The sequence below is a fragment of the Xyrauchen texanus genome, chromosome 9, assembly GCF_025860055.1.
Source record: "Xyrauchen texanus isolate HMW12.3.18 chromosome 9, RBS_HiC_50CHRs, whole genome shotgun sequence".
In the NCBI taxonomy this organism is placed as follows: Eukaryota; Metazoa; Chordata; class Actinopteri; order Cypriniformes; family Catostomidae; genus Xyrauchen; species Xyrauchen texanus.
In genome coordinates, this window is record NC_068284.1 from 38,414,723 (window position 1) to 38,435,954 (window position 21,232).

General features: G+C 38.0%; 1 protein-coding gene across 2 annotated transcripts in view; it reads right to left on the reverse strand.

Annotated features, from left to right (window-relative positions):
• LOC127649463 (disco-interacting protein 2 homolog C-like) overlaps nt 1-21,232 on the reverse strand; it is a 70,166-nt gene that overhangs the window by 33,314 nt on the left and 15,620 nt on the right. For both annotated transcript variants that reach the window (XM_052134557.1, XM_052134556.1), the window contains exons 2-5: nt 7,692-7,763; nt 7,475-7,579; nt 4,370-4,495; nt 4,111-4,290 (exon numbers count right to left, since the gene is read on the reverse strand). In XM_052134557.1, the coding sequence (XP_051990517.1) occupies nt 4,111-4,290; nt 4,370-4,495; nt 7,475-7,579; nt 7,692-7,763 (483 nt within the window). The remainder of the gene's footprint in view (nt 1-4,110; nt 4,291-4,369; nt 4,496-7,474; nt 7,580-7,691; nt 7,764-21,232) is intronic.

A 21,232-nucleotide genomic window follows, 5' to 3' on the forward strand; every position in this document is an offset into this window, starting at 1 on the left:
TTAATTAGTGCAAATAATTCCAGGCACCTGATTAGCTGAAAATAATTTGAAAAAGTTTGAAAGAGGCCCAAATCGGATTTGAAAACAATCTGAATTCATGTGTGTTTACATGCATAGTAACTATGAGGTGCCCCTAGGGACATTATTCAGAATTACCATGCACATACATGTACTTTTCCTCTCACATACACATATGAAACCAAATTCATTCACATACTATAGTGAAATGCTCACACACATACAAGTGAAATGCTTTTACAAACACAACTGAAACGCTCTCATACATACAACTGAAAATATTACGCTCACACACACAACTGAAATGCTCACACACACACAACTGAAATGCTCTCACACACACAACTGAAATGCTCACACACACACAACTGATATGCTCTCACACACACGCAACTGAAATGCTCACACACACGCAACTGAAATGCTCACACACACACAACTGAAATGCTCTCACACACACAACTGAAATGCTCTCACACACGCAACTGAAATGCTCACACACACGCAACTGAAACGCTCTCACACACGCAACTGAAATGCTCACACACACGCAACTGAAACGCTCTCACACACGCAACTGAAATGCTCTCACAAACGCAACTGAAATGCTCTCACACACGCAACTGAAATGCTCTCACACACGCAACTGAAATGCTCTCACACACGCAACTGAAATGCGCTCACACACACAACTGAAATGCTCTCACACACACAACTGAAATGCTCTCACACACACAACTGAAATGCGCTCACACACACAACTGAAATGCTCTCACACACAGCTGAAATGCTCTCACACACACAACTGAAATGCGCTCACACACACAACTGAAATGCGCTCACACACACAACTGAAACGCTCTCACACACACAACTGAAATGCGCTCACACACACAACTGAAATGCTCTCACACACGCAACTGAAATGCGCTCACACACACAACTGAAACGCTCTCACACACACAACTGAAATGCTCTCACACACACAACTGAAATGCGCTCACACACACAACTGAAACGCGCTCTCACACACACAAGTGAAATGCTCTCATACATACAACTAAAATGATTACACTCTCACACACACAACTGAAAAGCATTTCAGTATGTTGTATGAAAGCATTTCAGTATGTTGTATGCAAGCATTTCAGTTGTGTGTGAGAGCATTTCAGTGTGTGTGTGAGAGCATTTCAGTTGTGTGTGAGAGCATTTCAGTTGTGTGTGAGAGCATTTCAGTTGAAACGAAGCACATTTCAGTTGAAGCGGAAGGTGGTTAAAGTACCCACTCCACTCCAGTTGGTGGCAGTAGTGTATGGCGTTTAATTTTGGACAAAACAGCCCAAGCGCAAAAACACAGCGCGCAAGTGAATTTCAACAGTGTGAGCACTATGACACAGCTCGCGACGTAAAATTTAAACCTGCAGAACTTGCAAATCACAAACTCGAGCACAAAAATATGATTGTGCACACAAATTAACAAGTCCCACACACTGCACACGCAAGTTCTTTTCCTATGGGAAGCCAAACAAAGCAAAAGTGGGACGAGACAGCGGGGTTTACAGAGCTCGCGCCGCTGACATGTCATCTGCGCGGTTCAATGGTCCGAGCCACGCGGCCAGTTCGTCAGCGCAGCGGACGTGTTTCCTAGCGACACCCAATGGGCAGCGCGGCGCGAACAATCCTCAACAGTGCTGCGCTGACCAATTTAAACAGCGCAGCGCAAACCATACATGCAAATTATTGTACAATAAAGAAACCCCTCCTTCCTTACAAAAAATTGGGTCTCTGCTGAAATTTAGCAGTTTTTCCCTACAGAAGACAAAGAAGAAGAAAGACAACATGAAAATGCATACATTTCTTATGTTTATTATCTTTAATAGTGTTAGTAAAGAGTAGTGTTGTGCGTCGATACCCTACTTTGAAGAACTGCACATATGTATAGAGGCTACGGAAAGAGCTGTACAAAGCAGAAACTTCAATGACTTTCAATATCGTGAGTCGTCTTGAGGAGCACGCCAACCTTCTGCTAAGGTCATTCTAAAACATTATACAGATATATATATATATATATATATATATATATATATATATATCACAACACTACTCTTTACTAACACTATTAAAGATAATAAACATAAGAAATGTATGCATTTCATCTTGTCTTTCTTCTTCTTTGTCTTCTGTAGGGAAAAACTGCTAAACTTCAGCAGAGAACCAATTTTTTGTAAGGAAGGAGGGTTTCTTTATTGTAGGGCCTACATTTATTTGCATGTATGGTTTGCGCTGCGCTGTTTAAATTGGTCAGCGCAGCACTGTTGAGGATTGTTCGCGCCGCTGCCCATTGGGTGTCGCTAGGAACACGCCCGCTGGCGCTGATCTAACTGGCCGCGTGGCTCGACCATTGAACCGCGCGAGATGACATGTCGATGGCGCGCGAGCTCTGTAAACCCCCGCTGTCTCGGCCCCACTTTTGCTTTGTTTGGCTTCCCATAGGAAAAGAACTCGTGCGTGCGAAAGAACTGCTGGGACTTGTTAATTTGTGTGCACAATCATATTTTTGTGCTCGAGTTTGTGATTTGCAAGTTCTGCAGGTTTAAATTTTACGTGCGAGCTGTGTCATGGTGCTCACACTGTTGAAATTCACTTGCGCGCTGTGTTTTTGCGCTTGGCTGTTTTGTCCAAAATTAAACGCCATACACTACTGCCACCAACTGGAGTGGAGTGGGTACTTTAACCACCTTCGCTTCAACTGAAATGTGCTTCGTTCAACTGAAATGCTCTCACACACACAACTGAAATGCTCTCACACACACAACTGAAATGCTTGCATACAACATACTGAAATGCTTTCATACAACATACTGAAATGCTTTTCAGTTGTGTGTGTGAGAGTGTAATCATTTTAGTTGTATGTATGAGAGCATTTCACTTGTGTGTGTGAGAGCGCGTTTCAGTTGTGTGTGTGAGCGCATTTCAGTTGCGTGTGTGTGAGCATTTCACTTGTGTGTGTGAGAGCGCGTTTCAGTTGAGTGTGTGAGCGCATTTCAGTTGCGTGTGTGAGAGCATTTCAGTTGTGTGTGTGAGCGCATTTCAGTTGTGTGTGTGAGAGCGTTTCAGTTGCGTGTGTGAGAGCATTTCAGTTGCGTGTGTGAGAGCATTTCAGTTGTGTGTGTGAGAGCATTTCAGTTGAGTGTGTGAGCGCATTTCAGTTATGCGTGTGAGAGCATTTCAGTTGTGTGTGTGAGAGCATTTCAGTTATGTGTGTGAGAGCATTTCAGTTGTGTGTGTGAGCGCATTTCAGTTGTGTGTGTGAGAGCATTTCAGCTAGTGTGTGAGAGCATTTCAGTTATGTGTGTGAGAGCATTTCAGTTGTGTGTGTGAGAGCATTTCAGTTGTGTGTGTGAGAGCGTTTCAGTTGTGTGTGTGAGAGCATTTCAGTTGCGTGTGTGAGAGCATATCAGTTGTGTGTGTGAGAGCATTTCAGTTGTGTGTGTGTGAGCATTTCAGTTGTGTGTGTGAGAGCATTTCAGTTGTGTGTGTGAGAGCATTTCAGTTGTGTGTGTGAGAGCATTTCAGTTGTGTGTGTGAGAGCATTTCAGTTGCGTGTGTGAGAGCGTTTCAGTTGCGTGTGTGTGAGCATTTCAGTTGCGTGTGTGAGAGCGTTTCAGTTGTGTGTGTGTGAGCATTTCAGTTGTGTGTGTGAGAGCATTTCAGTTGTGTGTGTGTGAGCATTTCAGTTGTGTGTGTGAGCGTAATATTTTCAGTTGTATGTATGAGAGCATTTCAGTTGTGTTTGTAAAAGCATTTCACTTGTATGTGTGTGAGCATTTCACTATAGTATGTGAATGAATTTGGTTTCATATGTGTATGTGAGAGGAAAAGTACATGTATGTGCATGGTAATTCTGAATAATGTCCCTAGGGGCACCTCATAGTAACAGTTAGAGAAAATCAGTTTTGGTTTCTCAGACTTAGTTGACAGTATAAATGTGGCCTAAAAGACATGATATCTATCACATGATACACAATTCTCTGTATTTGTGTTTACTGTATTTGCTATCATGCGAGTTTGTGTATTTGCACGTATACTTACTGCCATATGAGTGCATGTTGGTCTCTGCGAGTCGGGCTGCATTGGCAGAGCTGTTGCTGTGTGAAGATGATGACGATGAAGTTGAAGGTGAGCCATGGAGAGCTCTGCTGATCCAGGAGTCCACGCTGACACCCCCCGCCCTCCCCAGAGACCCCTCTGCGTCAGAGCCAGAAGTTGAGTCTGCAGGGACAGGGAGAGACAGCAGTCACACACATGCATCCACACTTACACACTCACTCTCTCACAAACGGCCTCACACCTGGAGGTGTGTACGTGTCCATGGAGGTTTGACCGATAAGAGACCGTCGCTTGGATGGCAACAACACATCAATCTTTCTCTCGCTGTGTCTCTCCAGAGCAGCCTGCACAGCTTCTGAGTGTACGTCTGAGAGATACATAAGAGATAAATGTTTAGAGAAATAAGAGAGACATAGATGCACACCCTCAGAAACAATCGGTACTCTTAATATTAAATAATGTCTTGTCAAATGTGTATTTTATTGCATGTTATATATTATTATTAGCATTGGCACCTTATAAAATAAAATTGTATTAAATAATCATACAAAAAAATTACATTAATGTCAGATTAGTACAACACAAAGGACAATGTAATGAATTTTTACTATAAAAAAAGCTAGATTTAAGGCCGAAACATACTTGCAAACGCAGACGCAAGCACTTGGCCAAAGCATGGTCCCGTTGTACATACATTACGTGCGCTCTTGCCGTTACAAACCTCAGACCACAAGAGGGCAAAAGAGTTTTTAGGCATGACCACAAAAATGGTGCTGCATCTGAAACTAGGAAACCATTTCTGCCTTCAGAGGCTATATACGGAGGCAGGATGAAAATAAGTTGCTTAGCAAACTGTTCGGAGACCAGTTTCCTTAAGAGTTCCATATGTTCAAAACAGCTGTCAGTTATGCCATTAACTGATTAAGCAGTAAGTCAGCTGCCTACGTTTTTGGATGCTGCCCGGATGTGGTAGATAAGTCTATAGTTGAGGACTGGGGAGACACGGAGAAAAAAAACAAGTTCGTTTGAATAGACTGTGGACAAAAAGTCGTATATATTTTTTTAAAAGATTTAACTCAAATTGCTGCCCGGGACCGCCATGACAGTTGTTGATTGAAAGAAGAAAATCTGCTGTAGCGCCCCTTGCGGCAATGCTGAGAATAAAGTGCGTACTTGCGTTGTGTTATGAATTGAGCGCTGACACATTTCACAATGCAATGACGTACTGCGTAATGTTTGGTTCTTAACGCTGCTAAATTATTACGGAAATGTGTCATCTGTGAAAAGGGCCCATTTTGTATGCAACAATCATGTCAATAGAGTACATTGAAATTCAAACAGAGCGAAAGAGAGAGTTTACAGTAAGCGTGCACAATGCTAAAACCTTCTTAGCTTCTTATGTTTATATGTGTGCAAGGAATAAAGTTTAACAGTATTAGACTTGCACATCTGGAGATTTATTTAGAAAGATTATTTATTCAACAATTGTTTATCCATTCAAGAAATACTGTTTCTATGTTCAGCAGAGATTCAATCTTCCCAATCACATATTCTGCAATGCTGTTTATGAATTACATCATTCTGAAAATCTACACTTATTTATTAAAGCTACACTATGTAACTTTTGGCCCTCCAGCTGTTAAAAAATAAAACTGCATGCATCTTACGTTGAAGAACATTGTTTTGCTATTGACACAAGTTGTACTTCGGCTCTGCTCCTCTGCGCGGATGAATGTGGTTCGAGGCACCGGTGTACACATGGATACAGGACATCTTATCAGAGCGAATGGACAAATAAATGACGAAAGAAAGAAAAAGATGGATATCCGAAAACATGTCATCTGAGCAGGTAAGTGCCATATCTTATGCTGTTGTTTTGACTTATTGGAAACATTGACGTTTTGAAATAAATTATGTTACATAAGTTAGGCAACATTCATTAACATTAGACATAATGATTGCTAGTCTGATAATGTTTTTATAACTGCAGGATATTCTGGCCAAACAGACCATGGTAGCAACTAATTTATAGATTGCCATTAGTACCAACTAGTGGTTAACATAGTTTCAAGACTCGCATGTCCTTGGCAAGCCTAGGACTAAATGATTTATCTATATAATTTATTGCCGTTATAGAGAAAAATACACACATGTGCTAGCAAGTGAAAAGTTCTGCACCGATTACAGTATAATTATTGTATTTCTTGTGTGTGTGTGCATGGCTGTGTGATTACACAAATACACATAAACCATATCAATATAGTATCTTACCTGTTGAGTAAGAAAAGACCATCTCTGGGTCGCTTTTAAATCCTTTCAGATTTGGAGTTGTCGCCAACTCTGAAAAGCCAAGCTGATTACAGACTTTGTCGCTTTCCCTTTTTGTTTGTAGACTCAGCTCTTGTTTGGGGTTTATTTGTTTTTACAACCGGTGATTCCCCGGAGATTTGCCATTTTTAATGATACATGGTCAGTTTTTCTCGTTCGTAGTGACAACAAATTTTCAGCTTCACGCTACTCCCACACCATACATGCGCTACAGTAGCCAGAGCTAATTTTCTCTGTGTACGGATATGACGTGAACACGCACGCACGCACGCACGCACGGGCGAAAGAACGAACGTACGTATGTAATTTCCCACTAAATCACTCCCGACAGCTATAAAATATAAATCATTATTATAGGTTTATAAAAGTGTACTTGGGTAAAGATATGGTTTGGAAGATGGTTTTTTGTTGCACTCTCTCATTAATACCATTTTGATCAAATGGAAAAATGTCTTCTTGAAGACACCTTTGAGTTTGCTTGCAGAATTTTTAAATCAATTTATAGCTGTTTCTAACTATATTATAAAGCACATTTAAAGGTGTGCTTAGTAATTTTTTTGCTTCGTAATCTTGGACTTATACTGACACCTAAAATCATGGATGCAGTATCATTTAAATGCAATACTTTTCAGTTATAAATGCATTGTAGAAATTCACTATTCACAGTCAGCTACAATTAATTTAATTAATGAGTGAAAGTTTTGAATAACAGGTTGATTACTGAGATTAGGTCATGTGATCTCAACATGGCAGCCCCCATGAGGGGACTCTCTCAGTGTACAATAAAACAGCTTTTATAAGGTTACTTATATGACTGGAATCTTAATCTAATGCGAGTAGTCTTCATTTTAAACATACGTTTTAAAATTACAATTAATTTCTTTAGGAGTTAAACGTTTTTAATTAGTAAAGAGGGAACCTTTAAGGTGGTCATTTAAATATGAGCTTTAGTATTAGGTCAGTTTATTATGACTCCTGAATCCTGGGAACCATATTGTTTGTTATATATGTGTCTCACCTGAGCGGTAACGCTCATCCCTTGTGCCTGTGGACCGTCGACGCTGGTAACGAGAGGATGACGATGACGATGAAGATGGTGTGACCGGGACACGACATTCCGCCCCTACAACAAACAAACAGGGACAGATGCAGCCGAAATCCAATAAACACTGTTTGTTTGTCCAGTATCTGTGTGACCTGTTAAGCATGGTGTGAGAAGTGTGTGTGTGTGTTACCTGGTATGTGAGGTAGGTAAGCTTTTAAAAGTTTGGATCTCTTCTTCTCATAGCCTTTCTGTGTGATGTCACCTGAAAATACACAGTCATGTTAAACTAAACAACTGCTGCATCAGTAAATTTAAGTATGCCAGAAAAGCTTCACAGTAACATTAACGAAGATTTTAAGGGATAGTTCATTTATTCACCCTCAAGTTCATTTATTCACCAAAAATGATAGATCATTTATTTCACCCTCAAACCTGTATGTCTCCTTTTATCCATGGAATACAAAAGGTGATGACGTTAGACAGAATGACAGCCTCAGTCACCATTCATTTTCACTGTATGGAAAATTATGCAATAAAAGGTGAATGTAGAGATTAACAGTGTCAAACATCTCTTTTTGTGTTCCATAGGAGAAAAAGTCATGTGTTGGGAACAACATGAGGGCCCTCTACTTTGCGAGTAAATCACTTGCATATGTGACCAAATTCCGCACTATGTGACTAAAATATGTCTATAACTAGCCACTGGCTAGTAAATGTTCAGATTTTACTCGCCAGTGATCGAGTAGTGTAGTGGTGGAGAACTAAAGCACAGCGATCCTTTTACTGAATAAAAAGCTGCCGTTTATGAAGATGGATTCAACCTCGTCTTTTACTGTGTGCTGTGTCTCGAGAGCGCCAGGGCTGGGGAGTAACGGAACACATGTAACAGTTTAAGTAATTTAGGGATTACATGTTTAATATACAAAATATTAGTAACTGTATTCCACTACATTACATCAGATTACAGTTACATTCAAAAAGTAAAGTACAGAAGAGATTACTTTGCATTATATTAGTCTGCTTAGCTGAAAATCATGTGATACAAGGAGTGTTTGAACAGCCGTGAAATACTTTTTTATGATGCGTTACTTACATTCAAACGAGCAAAAAAAAAAAGGGCGCTTTTACTATTATGAATTATGAATGAAAAGATGGATATGATGTTATACAATCAGTAGATGATGTGGTTGTGTACACACTGTGGGGTTTAGAGAGAAGTTTGGAGCAGCAGAACTAACCTAACATTAACAGTAAACCTAGTGTAAATTGACATGTAAACAAAGGTTTAAGTTAAGCTAAAATGCTATTTCTAGACGTTTTACACGCACCTGTTATCAGGCACGGTTATATTTTTCAGGTCAGAAACTTTCACTGAGAGGCAGTAGACATCCAATACACTGCATACACCCGGATTTCAGCTAAATATTTATTATAGTAGAGTTATTAAAAAATAGTTTATGAAATATGATACACACAGCTTTATAGGGTTAATATTTGCAGATATTATACACAGACCTACATATACTGCCAAAACTGTTTGTAGCACACACACTCTGATTTGACAATGCTGACAATGTATTTGTTGTACAATGTTTTTTTCTTTTGCAATATTCCAATGATTGTAATGTTGCAGAATATAAAACATGATTACACCATTTATGTGCCCAGAATCTCACCAATATATGTAGTGAATTTGGTATCATAAATGTACAAGGTAAAGTGTCAGAAATCTAGGGGTAACCATTGATGATGAGCTAAATTTCACAGACCACATTTCAAAAACTGCAAGATCATGTAGATTTACACTCTACAATATCAGGAAGATAAGACCCTTCCTCTCTGTACATGCCACACAACTGCTCGTTCAGTCCCTTGTCATAACTAGACTGGACTACTGTAACGCTCTCATTGCAGGCCTTCCTGCATGTGCTATTAGACCTCTGCAAATGATCCAGAATGCAGCAGCACGTCTGGTCTTTAATGAGCCTAAGAGAGAGCACATGTTACACCACTCTTTGTCCCTCTCCACTGGCTGCCGGTTGATGCACATATTAAATTCAAGGCCCTGATGCTGGCATACAAAACAGTCACTGGGTCTGCTCCAGCATACCTAAAAACATTTATGCAGAGCTACGTTCCCACCAGAAGCCTGCGGTCGGCTAAGGAACGTCGCCTTGTCGTACCAAAACAAAGAGGCACCAAAACACTTTCCCGGGCTTTCAGTTTCATCATACCACGGTGGTGGAATGACCTTCCCAACTCAATCCGGGAAGCTAACTCACTCTCTATCTTCAAAAAATGGCTAAAAACACATCTTTTCCAAAAGCACTTAACCGGTCAATAAAAAAAAAAAAATCTTAAATCTGTTTTGTATACTATTATGATGATAGTGAAACTTTGTAATATGGCACTTTTTGTACCACTGTCTCCCTAAGATGATTCGCTGATGTTTTTTCCTCTTTTGTAAGGCGCTTTGGATAAAAGCATCTGCCAAATGAATAAATGTAAATGTAAATGTAAAGTGTGGGGTACGTTACCATTGTTTGTAAGGGAAACAGTATGTGTGAGCTAGGAATTCAATTAAACTGTCTTATTTCTACATTAATATGTAAGGACATTTATAATGGAAGCAGTTGCGTTTGACAACCGTTATAATTTAGATAAATGACAAATAACTAGATTATTTGTCTAAATAAATTCTCCACCATTAAAATTGATAACTTACTAGGGAATTAGATTTAATAAGAGAAGTATGATTGATTCTCTTATTGGAGTAATATTATTCTCATGGCTTATTGACAATAATATTACAGATATAGGTATAGCTTTGAAGCGAAATCTTTTATAAACAGGGATGAGATTATTTATCAAAATATACCACAGTAAACATATCATTAAAAGGGAACCATGAATAATTAATCATAACTCGTTATAATTAATTATGAACATTTGGATCGGTTAACAGAATCAACTTGAGGTATCTGAATTAACATTACAATCAATTTATCTGTTTGTCCAGTGAACACTCAGTATTGATTGTCTATCAATTCTCAGAAAGGATTTTTTTCGTGTCTTTTTCTCTGCTTGCTACAGTCTTGAGACATCTGTTGGCTTATTCATTAAATATAGAATTAATGAGTATCTGATTTGTCCAGATGCTACAGCAGCCTTCAGGATATGTCGATATAGGACTTGTTTAACTGTGGATATAGATACTTGCCTACCTGTTTTCTCCAGCATCTTCACAAGGTATTTTGCTGTTGTTCTGGGATTGATTAGCACTTTTCACACCAAACTACATTTATCTCTAGGAGACAGAATGTGTCTCCTTCCTGAGGGGTATGATTGCTGTGTGGTCCCATGGCGTATATACTTGCCTACTATTGTTTGTACAGATGAACGTGGCACTTTCAGGCATTTGAAAAGTGCTCCGAAGGATGAACCAGACTTGTGGAAGTCAACCATTTAATTTCTGAGGTCTTGGCAGATTTCTTTTGATTTTCCCATGATGTCAAGCACTGAGTTTGAAGGTAGGCCTTAAAATACATCCACAGGTAGACCTCCAATTAAGTACACCTCCTATCAGAAGCTAATTGGCTAATTGTCTAAAGGCTTGACAAAATATTCTGGAATTTTCCAAGCTGCTTAAAGGCACAGTTAACTTAGTGAATGTAAACTTCTAACCCACTGGAATTGTCATATAGTCAATTAAAAGTGAAACAATCTGTCTGTAAACAATTGTTGGGAAAATGACTTGTGTCATGCACAAAGTAGATGTTATAGGTAGTTTTTGCCAAAACTATAGTTTGCTAATATTAAATCTGTGGAGTGGTTAAAAAATTTGTTTTAAAGACTTCAACCTAAATGTTTGTAAACTTCTAACTTCAACTGCATATGAATACTTTATATGTGAAGATGCCCCCTTCTCCATTTGCTTAACATTTTTTTCTGTTGAATTATGCTTACATGTTGTCAAAAGTACAAAACAAAATATTTAATAGCCAATAGCAATTCTTTCTCCAACTTGTCCATAAAGGGTTGAAGTTGAATAACATTAGAGCAACAAAGATGAATTATATTGCATGTTAATCTTTATGTTTTAGAAAAGAAAGTTATGGAGGAAAAAAAAATCAATTTCATCAGGCTAGAATGACAGCACTGTGGTTTCAAAGACACATTCAAACATACATACTTATCGATGGAAGCGATGCAAAACAAATAAATATTTTAAACTCTGAATTCTAAATCCATCAGCAGATATGATTCACTACTGAGTTTGTGTAGTTATCAATCTAGTAAACAAACAAGCCTAAACATGCAGCATCCCAAATTAATAATGGTATCCATGACAACATAGGTGTGGTGGCCCCCCCAGAGATCTTTAGGAAATGAAGACAAGAAGCGCCTTCTCTCATGAGACTCCATTTTATGAGCAACAGAAACAAGCTTTAATGCGATGAGATAAATTCTCTAAATAATGATACTTATTAATCGAATTAATTCTTTTCATTTATTCAACAAAAAAAGGTTGTTTGATTGCACAGAGAGCAGGAGGGGAACACCATAAAACGTCACTCCACAAACTGGGTTACTGGGTTAATCTGCACTGAGATTTACATAATATAAAAGCACATTCAAAGACTGGATAACATATGCACTGAAACCCAAGTAAATGCACACATATACATTATCGAATACCATATAACAAACACACTTTACACACATTAATGCATGCTATCCTACACATGCACACCAAAACACAAGCTAACACACTCTCAGTGGCCACTTTATTAGACACGTCTGCTTGTCAAAGCAAACAGCCAAACATCTGGCTGTAACTGTATTTAGAAAGCACACAGATATCATCAAAATGGTTTAGTTGCGTTTGGACAATCGGATCATTAGAATTGGCACATTGTCATGTGATCAGAGCGAATGAGTGTGGGAGGATTGTTGATGCAAGAAAATGAAGTTTCTCAGAAATGGAGGACCTCCTGGGATTTACATTTTCAGTTCACAGAGAACGCTGTGTGAAATCAGCCAGATCTTAGCGATGAGATCTGAGTTTAATCTTGTTAAACAGAGCTCAGAGGATCTGACGGTAAAGCTCTCTTCAGAACACCGTTGTGAATAAAGGGCATATGTCAAAGTAGGGCTGGTTATTGATACATATTTCCCGATTTGATTCGATTCACAAGCTCATCATTCGACTCGATTCCGATCTTGATTCGATATTGGTTCATATGGGTAAATTATGTTACAAAATAAATTCTCTCTTAATTATAAAGGAAACTTTTAGGCAACCATTCTAGGTACAATTCGAAAATATAAATTTTACTATTATATTATATCATACATTTTTCATTAAATTGGTCACATATTAGCTTTATATTTATTTTTTTTTTTTCAAATTCAGTCTATTAAATAAATGTATGTCTTGAAATTGCATTTATTTTTTGCATATTTATTTTTGTTACATTTTTATTGTTTACTTGCATCATCTGTACTTTTTACAAATATTTACATTGATATGCAGAACAAGTGCTTAAAAGACTGTCGGCATCAGCCGGTAAGCACACATAACAAGACGTGCATAATTTCTTTAGTGCATTTTTTTTTGTGTTGTTTTTAATCAACAAATGACTGAAAAAATAAAGGGTTCTAAAAGAGACATTATTTAATGACATAATAGATCCGTGAATCTCGTCTTTGGACACAGAACGAGTTAAAGCATACTTCTGCTCTCAACACGCAGTGAAAGGACCTCTGTGCTAATAACTTCTCCATATACTACTCAATCACTGGTGAGGGAAATCTGAGTGGCTAATCAGAGATATTTTTAGTTGCATAGCATGAGATTTGGTTGCACATGCGAGTGATATACTTGCATTATAGAGGGTTGCCATAAAAAGTGAAAGATTGATCTTGGGTTTTAAGAATCGATTTCGAGATTTTTAAAACGAAGATCATGACGCATCAGAAAATCTATATTTTTACCCAGCCCTATGCCAAAGCTCAGAGAAGAAGAGGTGCATGATTGGACTGGAAGATGAGCTTTTAATTGCAATGTGATCACCAATACTGGGCAAATAAAAATCAGAAAGCCATTACTTCTGACAAATGTTGATTTCTGTAGCAATTATTATGGTAGTGGGTTACGATTTGACTAAAAACAGCATGAATCCAGGCTTTGGAAGTACAAAAATATTTTGCTCAGAGGTTGCCCATTCATCTCTCAGTAGAATTAAATGGAGCTCTCAATTATTAAGTCTCAGATGTTGGCTTCAGTATGATACCATCCCTGGTACCTCTTTATCGATACTAAATCAATATTATAATCAACAAATAAAAAGCCTCAGATTTTTTATGAACTTACACAGAAAATTACGATTAAAAGCACAGCATTAAGTCTCACAGAACAAATTATGATGCAATTTCCGTTAGAATTTTTCTGAATTAAATGTTTTAATTAAATGTTATGATCAAATGATGTTTAATCAAATTGACACATACAGCTTTAATCAGACTGATTTAAAAAAAAAAAAGGTTCAGAAAAAGGTTCAGAACTTCATAAATTACTTCAAAGAGTGCTTATCAAAAATCCTCCATGTGGAGCAATGACAGCTTTACAGATCCTTGGCATTCTAGCCTTCAGATTGTACAGATACTCATTTCACTCATTTGTGACATTTCATCCCACACTTCCTGTAGCACTTGCCATAGATGCAGCTGTCTTGTCGGGCACTTCTCACGCACCTTATAGTTTAGCTGATCCCACAAAAGCTCAATGGGGTTAAGATCCATAACACTCTTTTCCAATTATCTGTTGTCCAATGTTTGTGTTTCTTTGCCCACTCTAACCTTTTTCTTTTTTTTTTTCCTGTTTCAAAAGTGGCTTTATCTTTGCAATTCTTCCCATATGGCCTGCACCCCTGAGTCTTCTCTTTACTTTTGTAAATGAAACTGGGGTTGAACGGGTAGATTTCAATGAAGCTGTGAGCTTAAGACAAAGACAATGTTAAGCTTCATTTAACGAACCAAATAGCTTTCAGTTGTGTTTGATATAATGGCAAGTGATTTTCTAGTACCAAATTAGCTTTTTAACATGATTATTAAAGGATAAGGTGTTGGAGTGATGGCTGCTGGTAATGGGGCGGGGCGTGTCTAGATTTGATCAAAAATTTTGTTTTTTTTCAAATAGTGATGTTGCTGTTTTTTTTTACATCAGTAATGTTCTGACTATACTTTGTGATCAGTTGAATGCCACTTTGATTAATTAAATTACCAATTTCCTTCTGAAACAGCAAAATCTGTACATTATTCCAAACTTTTGGAGCCAGTGTATATATATAATTTTTTACACAAATTCTTTTTTTATTTTTGGTAAATTATATTACTGCACAACAGAGCTAGCTTCACAGAATTAATGAAAACATTACTGATTACCTGTGGCACAAGGCTGCTATGGATGAATCACAGCATGCTGATAAAACACTTACATTTGTGATATTGCTTACAGATGATAATAATAATAATAATAAAAAAAAATTTAATATTATAAGTATTATTACTACTTTTTGAATATTACATTTTTATACAGTAGTTCTATTTTTTCTGTCTTCAATTTCATGCATCCAGTTGAATAGAGCTTTAATTTAAGTGGGCTGTTATTATGACAGACCTTTGAGTTCTTCCTGTTTTTGACTGGTTAGTTATATAAAGCTTCCCATTAATGCTGGGATAATCCCATCACAACCCTGGAGCTGAAATCTCCGAGCTGCACCTGAGGAGTTCATTTAATTGTTAACAGCCTTTTATACTCTAAACACACTGCATGAAAATTAAGCACCAGTAGTGTGTGTTGCGCTTGTGTGAGTGTGTGTGCATGTGTGTGAAGCAGACGACAGAACAGAGCAGCACCTCTTGTTCATGTTGTAGCGTGCAGCGCATGTGACTGTATAATAGGGCTGTAAAGATACGCGAACCGCAACCGAAATCACGATTCAAACATCCACGGTCCTGTGTCACAGTTCCTGAAGACCGAACACACGCCCCTCTCCAACCCCAGAAGCCTGCCAACAGTTACAGATGCAGCCCCTTGAGCTCTTTACACACACTACAATAAAATTCCACTACAACATTACATGTAACATTACATGGGGCAGTGGTGGCTCAGTGGTTGAGGCTCAGGGTTACTGACCAGAAGGTCGGGGGTTCAAGCCCCAGCACCACCAAGATGCCACTGTTGGGCCCTTGAGCAAGGCCCTTAACCCTATATGCTCCAGGGGTGCCATATCATGGCTGACTCTGCACTCTGACCCCAGCTTAGCTGGGATATGTGAAAACTAATAAATGTCACTGTATATATGCAAAGAAAAAACTCTGTGTATAATGTGTGACCAAAATAAAGGATTCTTCTTCTATTCTTCTTCTACTTCTTCGAAATTATTATGGAGGTGGCAGTGAGAGAAGCTGGATTGTCTCCTCATATTAAGGGTTTTGCACACATTGAATCTTGCTTCGCAAGCAGGATTGCATGCTCCCTGTGTCAGTCGCTTGCTTTGTCATGTGAGAAAAGTCGTGGCTTTCTTTCACCGCAGTGTCACAGCAACAGCTCCTGCTCAAAAGATGCTTGAGATCGCATCACATAATCTTATCATGGATGTTGTTACATGATGGAACAGCTCAATGGAAATGCTGGAACGCAATCTCGAGCAACAAGCGGCTATAACGTTAGCCCTCTTGCGCACAGAGGTGCGCAAAAATGCCCGTCAACTCGATACTCTGGATAGCGCCTCATCAGTGATGCCGAAGAAATGGTAAACCTTCTTAAACCGCTAAAAAAAAAAAAAAAGTCACCACCGTCCTGTCTAATGAAAAGAGCGCCACCCTGTCACTCATTGTGCCCTTGAAATCCACTATCGAACAGAGCATGACGAGAAATACTCTACAACTATAACTAACATGAAGACAGCCATCCTGCAAAACCTCTCAAGCAGATACACAGAGGAACAGAATTATCTGTTAGAGAGTACTGCCTTGGACCCCAGATTTTGATCATTGCCCCACTTACTCCCTGAACAATGCGAAGAGGTTTTCCTCAGGTTGAAGAACAAATCGAACCAGTTACAGCAGGTACGTATGCATTACTGATTGTGTGAGAACCTGTGTATTTGCATTTGTGTGCGTGTTTGTCACTCCATTTGCATGTTGATGTACTGTAACTGTAAGTAACCTAAACAAACCCACAAGCTGTTTGTGTCGAGTTGAACTTACTTGAACAGAACAATATTTGTTTTAATGTTTTGTTTTTGCACTTTTACTGCTTTAAGAATTTCTCTCTTAGGTGTCAGCTATCTTAATTCTAATTTCATGTTAAAGTTCAGTTTTATTGTTCATTGACACCTAGTTAAATGTTAATTTACAAACAGAAGATTAAATACAACAAAGAAAGTTATTGAAAATTGTTAATGCTTTGGAAATAAATCTGTTATTTGAATTTGTTGAATTTTGTTCAAAATATCGTGATGCGTATTGTATCGTGAACCCAGTACCATGATACGTATCGAATCGTGAGCTGAGTGTATCGTTACACCCCCACTGTATAATATTTAATTAAATGACATCTTTCAGCTGTTTAAATGATCACACTTGGCCATATCCAAAGTTTTTTTTTTTTCAAATTGTTATTGATTTCATCTCAAAACTGTCACATCTCATATCGTTTAGCTAATTACAGCATACTGTAATATGGTACCGAAATTAGCAACAGGATGACATTGTACGATTTAAAAATTTTTTGTATTGCAATACTTCATTAGTAAAAGTAAACCATGCAACCCTAGATTATTCTAAAATTCTTTAGGAGACATAGACACTATTGTTACTTGGACATATTTTGCATAATTTCTCTTTGTACTATACAAATGTGCAATTTATTTTTACATGCAAATAAACCTAGGGCACTATGATTTCCATGATGCAGAAAACACGGACGGGATCACGGAATCTTCTCATGAAAATAATAAAACTTGGAATTTCACGGAATTTGGCATATTATCAAATTACTTTTGCAATGTCCTGGTGTGATTATTAAATTGAAGACATTTCCTTTGGTCACAAGTTCGAACCCAGGGCTTGCTGAGTGACCCCAGTCAGGCTTCCCAAGCAACCAATTGGCACAGTTGCTCGGGTGGGTAGAGTCACGTTTGGTTAACCTCCTCGTGGTCACCATAATGTGGTCCTTGCTCTCGGTGGGATGCATGGTGAGTGGTGCGTGGATGCCGCAGAGAATAGCATGAGCCTCCACACGTGCTATGTCTCCACAGTAACGCACTCAACAAACCACGTGATAAGATGCATGGATTGATGGTCTCAGATATGGAGGCAACGGAGTTTCGTTCTCCACCACCTGGATCAAGGCGAGTCACTACACCACTACAAGGACTTAAGGTTGCATTGGGAATTCCAAATTGGGGACAAAAGGGGAGAAAATATTTTTTTTTATAAAAAATAAATTGAAGACATTTTGACAGAAATATTTAACTACTTTATAGTAAAATATTTAATGTATTAGAAATAATAATTATTATATTTATGTAATATATCTTAATGCAAGAGTGTAGTTGTACTAAATTCTAGAATACTAGATTTCATATGTGTTCATTTATACTGTGATACAATGTTGTGCAGTACTTTTTTGTCAAAAAATTACTCCAATGTTGTGTTTTGGATTGTGCAGTGAGGATCTGTATACAAGCACTTCATTTGATAAAATTATGCAATCTTACGTTGAAAATTATTTGTTCCATATTTTATTTTTATTCAAGTTTAATGATTTCATTTGATTAGACACACTTTTGATAATATATTAAATTAAACATGACATTCAGAAAAAAATTTACATAAAACAGAATTTGGAGAAAAAAACAGATTTTATAGAGCCCTATAGAGCACAGCAAGAGATTGAATTAAGTACAAATGAGACATTTATTAATGACATTAATGTGAATAGCATAGCTCAGATATTTTGATCTTGGAAGAATTTGATAAGAAATGTTTTGGATATACATACAATTTATATTGAAATATTTGACTTTTAATTGCAGACTTTATTATCTTGTCAAATCTGAGCACAGTTTGAGACATTGTTGACATCACTTCTGATACTCTTAAGACTCATGTGAGATTACTGGGTCTCCATTTGTTCATTTAATCTACTGCCTCAGAAAAAACAATTGAGATTTTTCCATCCTGTGGCTTCTACCATCATCAGGGTTATGCTTATCTAATTTAGCCATCATTTTGGCTGATCCTGTATGAGTATGGTACAGTATACTACTGGATAATGTGAAGTCACAAAGCTCCCCTCAAGTGTGAACAACAAACTTTATACTTGAGGATTTACATCTAGACCCAAGGAAGGTGCAGGTTTTCGCATTTACTGATGCATGGCTAGCAGGTGAGTGCTTAACCCCAAAACTAATGCCAACACCATCATAACCAACAAAATAAAACTGTCAAGTCTTAAACACAAACACTGCTGCTCTGAGATAGCCTGAAGCTGTAAATGAATGCAAAAGCATGGAAATTAGGGGAGAACGGAATGCTTCAGAGAGTATAAATACAATCTTTAACATAACAACATCAGCAATAATGTGTATGATTACACTGATTAACTCTTATGGAGCTCTATTCCACTTATAATTATAAAAATAACAGGGAAATTATTCTGATCAATTTGAGACAGTACAGTCATTTATGTGTGTATATATGTGAGAGAAAGAAAGAGAGAATAAAAATAGCATTATGATGGACTTTTGGCTGCAGTTGCGGAAAGTAACTTCTCATGAGTAACTTCTCATGATCCCCCTACCCTCTAACAAAGATAAAGACAAAAGATCCCCCATTTAGCCTTAACAGACTGTAGGGGCAAGTGCTGTTAGCGAGCACCTATGAAGGCCGGAACGGTACACAAGGGCGTGGGTGGCCAGCACCACGCCCGACCGTCTTTGTCTTTAACACACCCTCTAACACACACACACACACACACACACACACACACACACACACACACACACACACACACACACACACACACACACACACACTCACATTATGTTTCTTGTTTTCATTTAAACATTCAGAGGTTAAACACTACAAATGTGCACAGCCATACAAACCTCTTACGCACACAAACCAAAGGTCGATTATCTTAAAGTGGTCATGACATAAGGGATAATGATCTTATCTTGATCTTTTGATATGTATGAATTAATTGTACTATAAAAATGTTCAGTAAGTTTCAGAACTCAAAACTTTCTCCTCAGTACAAAAAGAGCATTTATTTAAACTAAGCTGCAAAAATGGCTTGTTTGGAATTTTTTTGTGACATCACAAAGATAAATACATTAGCATAGGTCTTAGGGCTGGGACAACGCGTCGACGTCATTCGACGCAAAATATGCGCGTCGATTCGTCGGACCCAAAACAAAAATGGCGGCGCCGGCGAGTAGTAGCAACACGAGTGGCTCCTCAGACTATCAGAAGTGCAAGGCGGCATGCACTCGTTCCTCTAAAGTATGGGAATTCTTTAATTTAAAAGGAAACAATTCCGTGATATGTTGTCTTTGCAAAATGGAGATGGCCTTCCATTCTAGCACCATGGCAATGCACCAGCATCTGAAGAGGCGCCACCCGGGAGCAGCTGCAGATGACAGAGAACCGTAAGTTGTTTTTTTTCAACTGCCCACTTTGCACTCGATGTTGGAGTAGGCTATAATACGTTGTCGACACCTAAAGTTTTCGCTTATAGCTATTAATAATGCGCTTATAGCTATGAATGTCGTGAAAAATACATAGAGGACACTGACAACGCGCTGACAGACAGGACCAAGCAGGTAACATTTAATAAACTCTCAACTTTAAAATTTGGTCATTCAAAGAAAGTTAAACCATAAATAGGCCTACTATTTTGTGGCTCTTTAATGTGTCGTGACAGATTGCCTCAGTTAAAGCTGCTCGTGAACCGATCATCTTTTCCTTGGTTAATTTATAGCATCAAATAGGCTAAACATGAAAGTAAACAGAAGGACTGTTGTTTTAACCGCGGAAAGATGTCAGTACAGTAGCCTACAATCCATTATTCAAATTCAAATCCACCGACGTTAATCTTCTCTCCCTGACTACTTTGTCGGACAAAAATGCCGTATTATGACTGATTGATCAGATTGCCAGTCAATCAAACTCCCGGCAAATGTTTTTTTTTAACATTTTATACACCCCCCACCCCCGATGAAACCGGTATTACCGGTGTTGTCACAAGTCGATTAATCGAATCGAAATGAATCGGACTGAAAAAAAAATTGAATCGTTAGATTAATCGATGCATCGAAAAAATAAATCGCTAGATTAATCGTTTAAAAAATAATCCCTAATAGGGCTGGAAAATAAAACAATATCGATATTTCTAGGAAATAATATATATATTTTCAATATCGATTTTAAAATTTGTAGTAATTTTCGAGATGAAGTACAAGTCGCTAAAAACGCAAGCAGTTAGGCAAAGTTATACACACAACAAGCTAACAGAATCACAGTCATGAAATAAGCTGATTAGGAAGTACAGTGGCAATGAATTAGCTATATTTTTATGCATTAATTGGTCATAAAATGAGATCTCATCTTAATCAAAGTCACAAGTACAGACAAACACAAAGTGCTTAAGCTAGC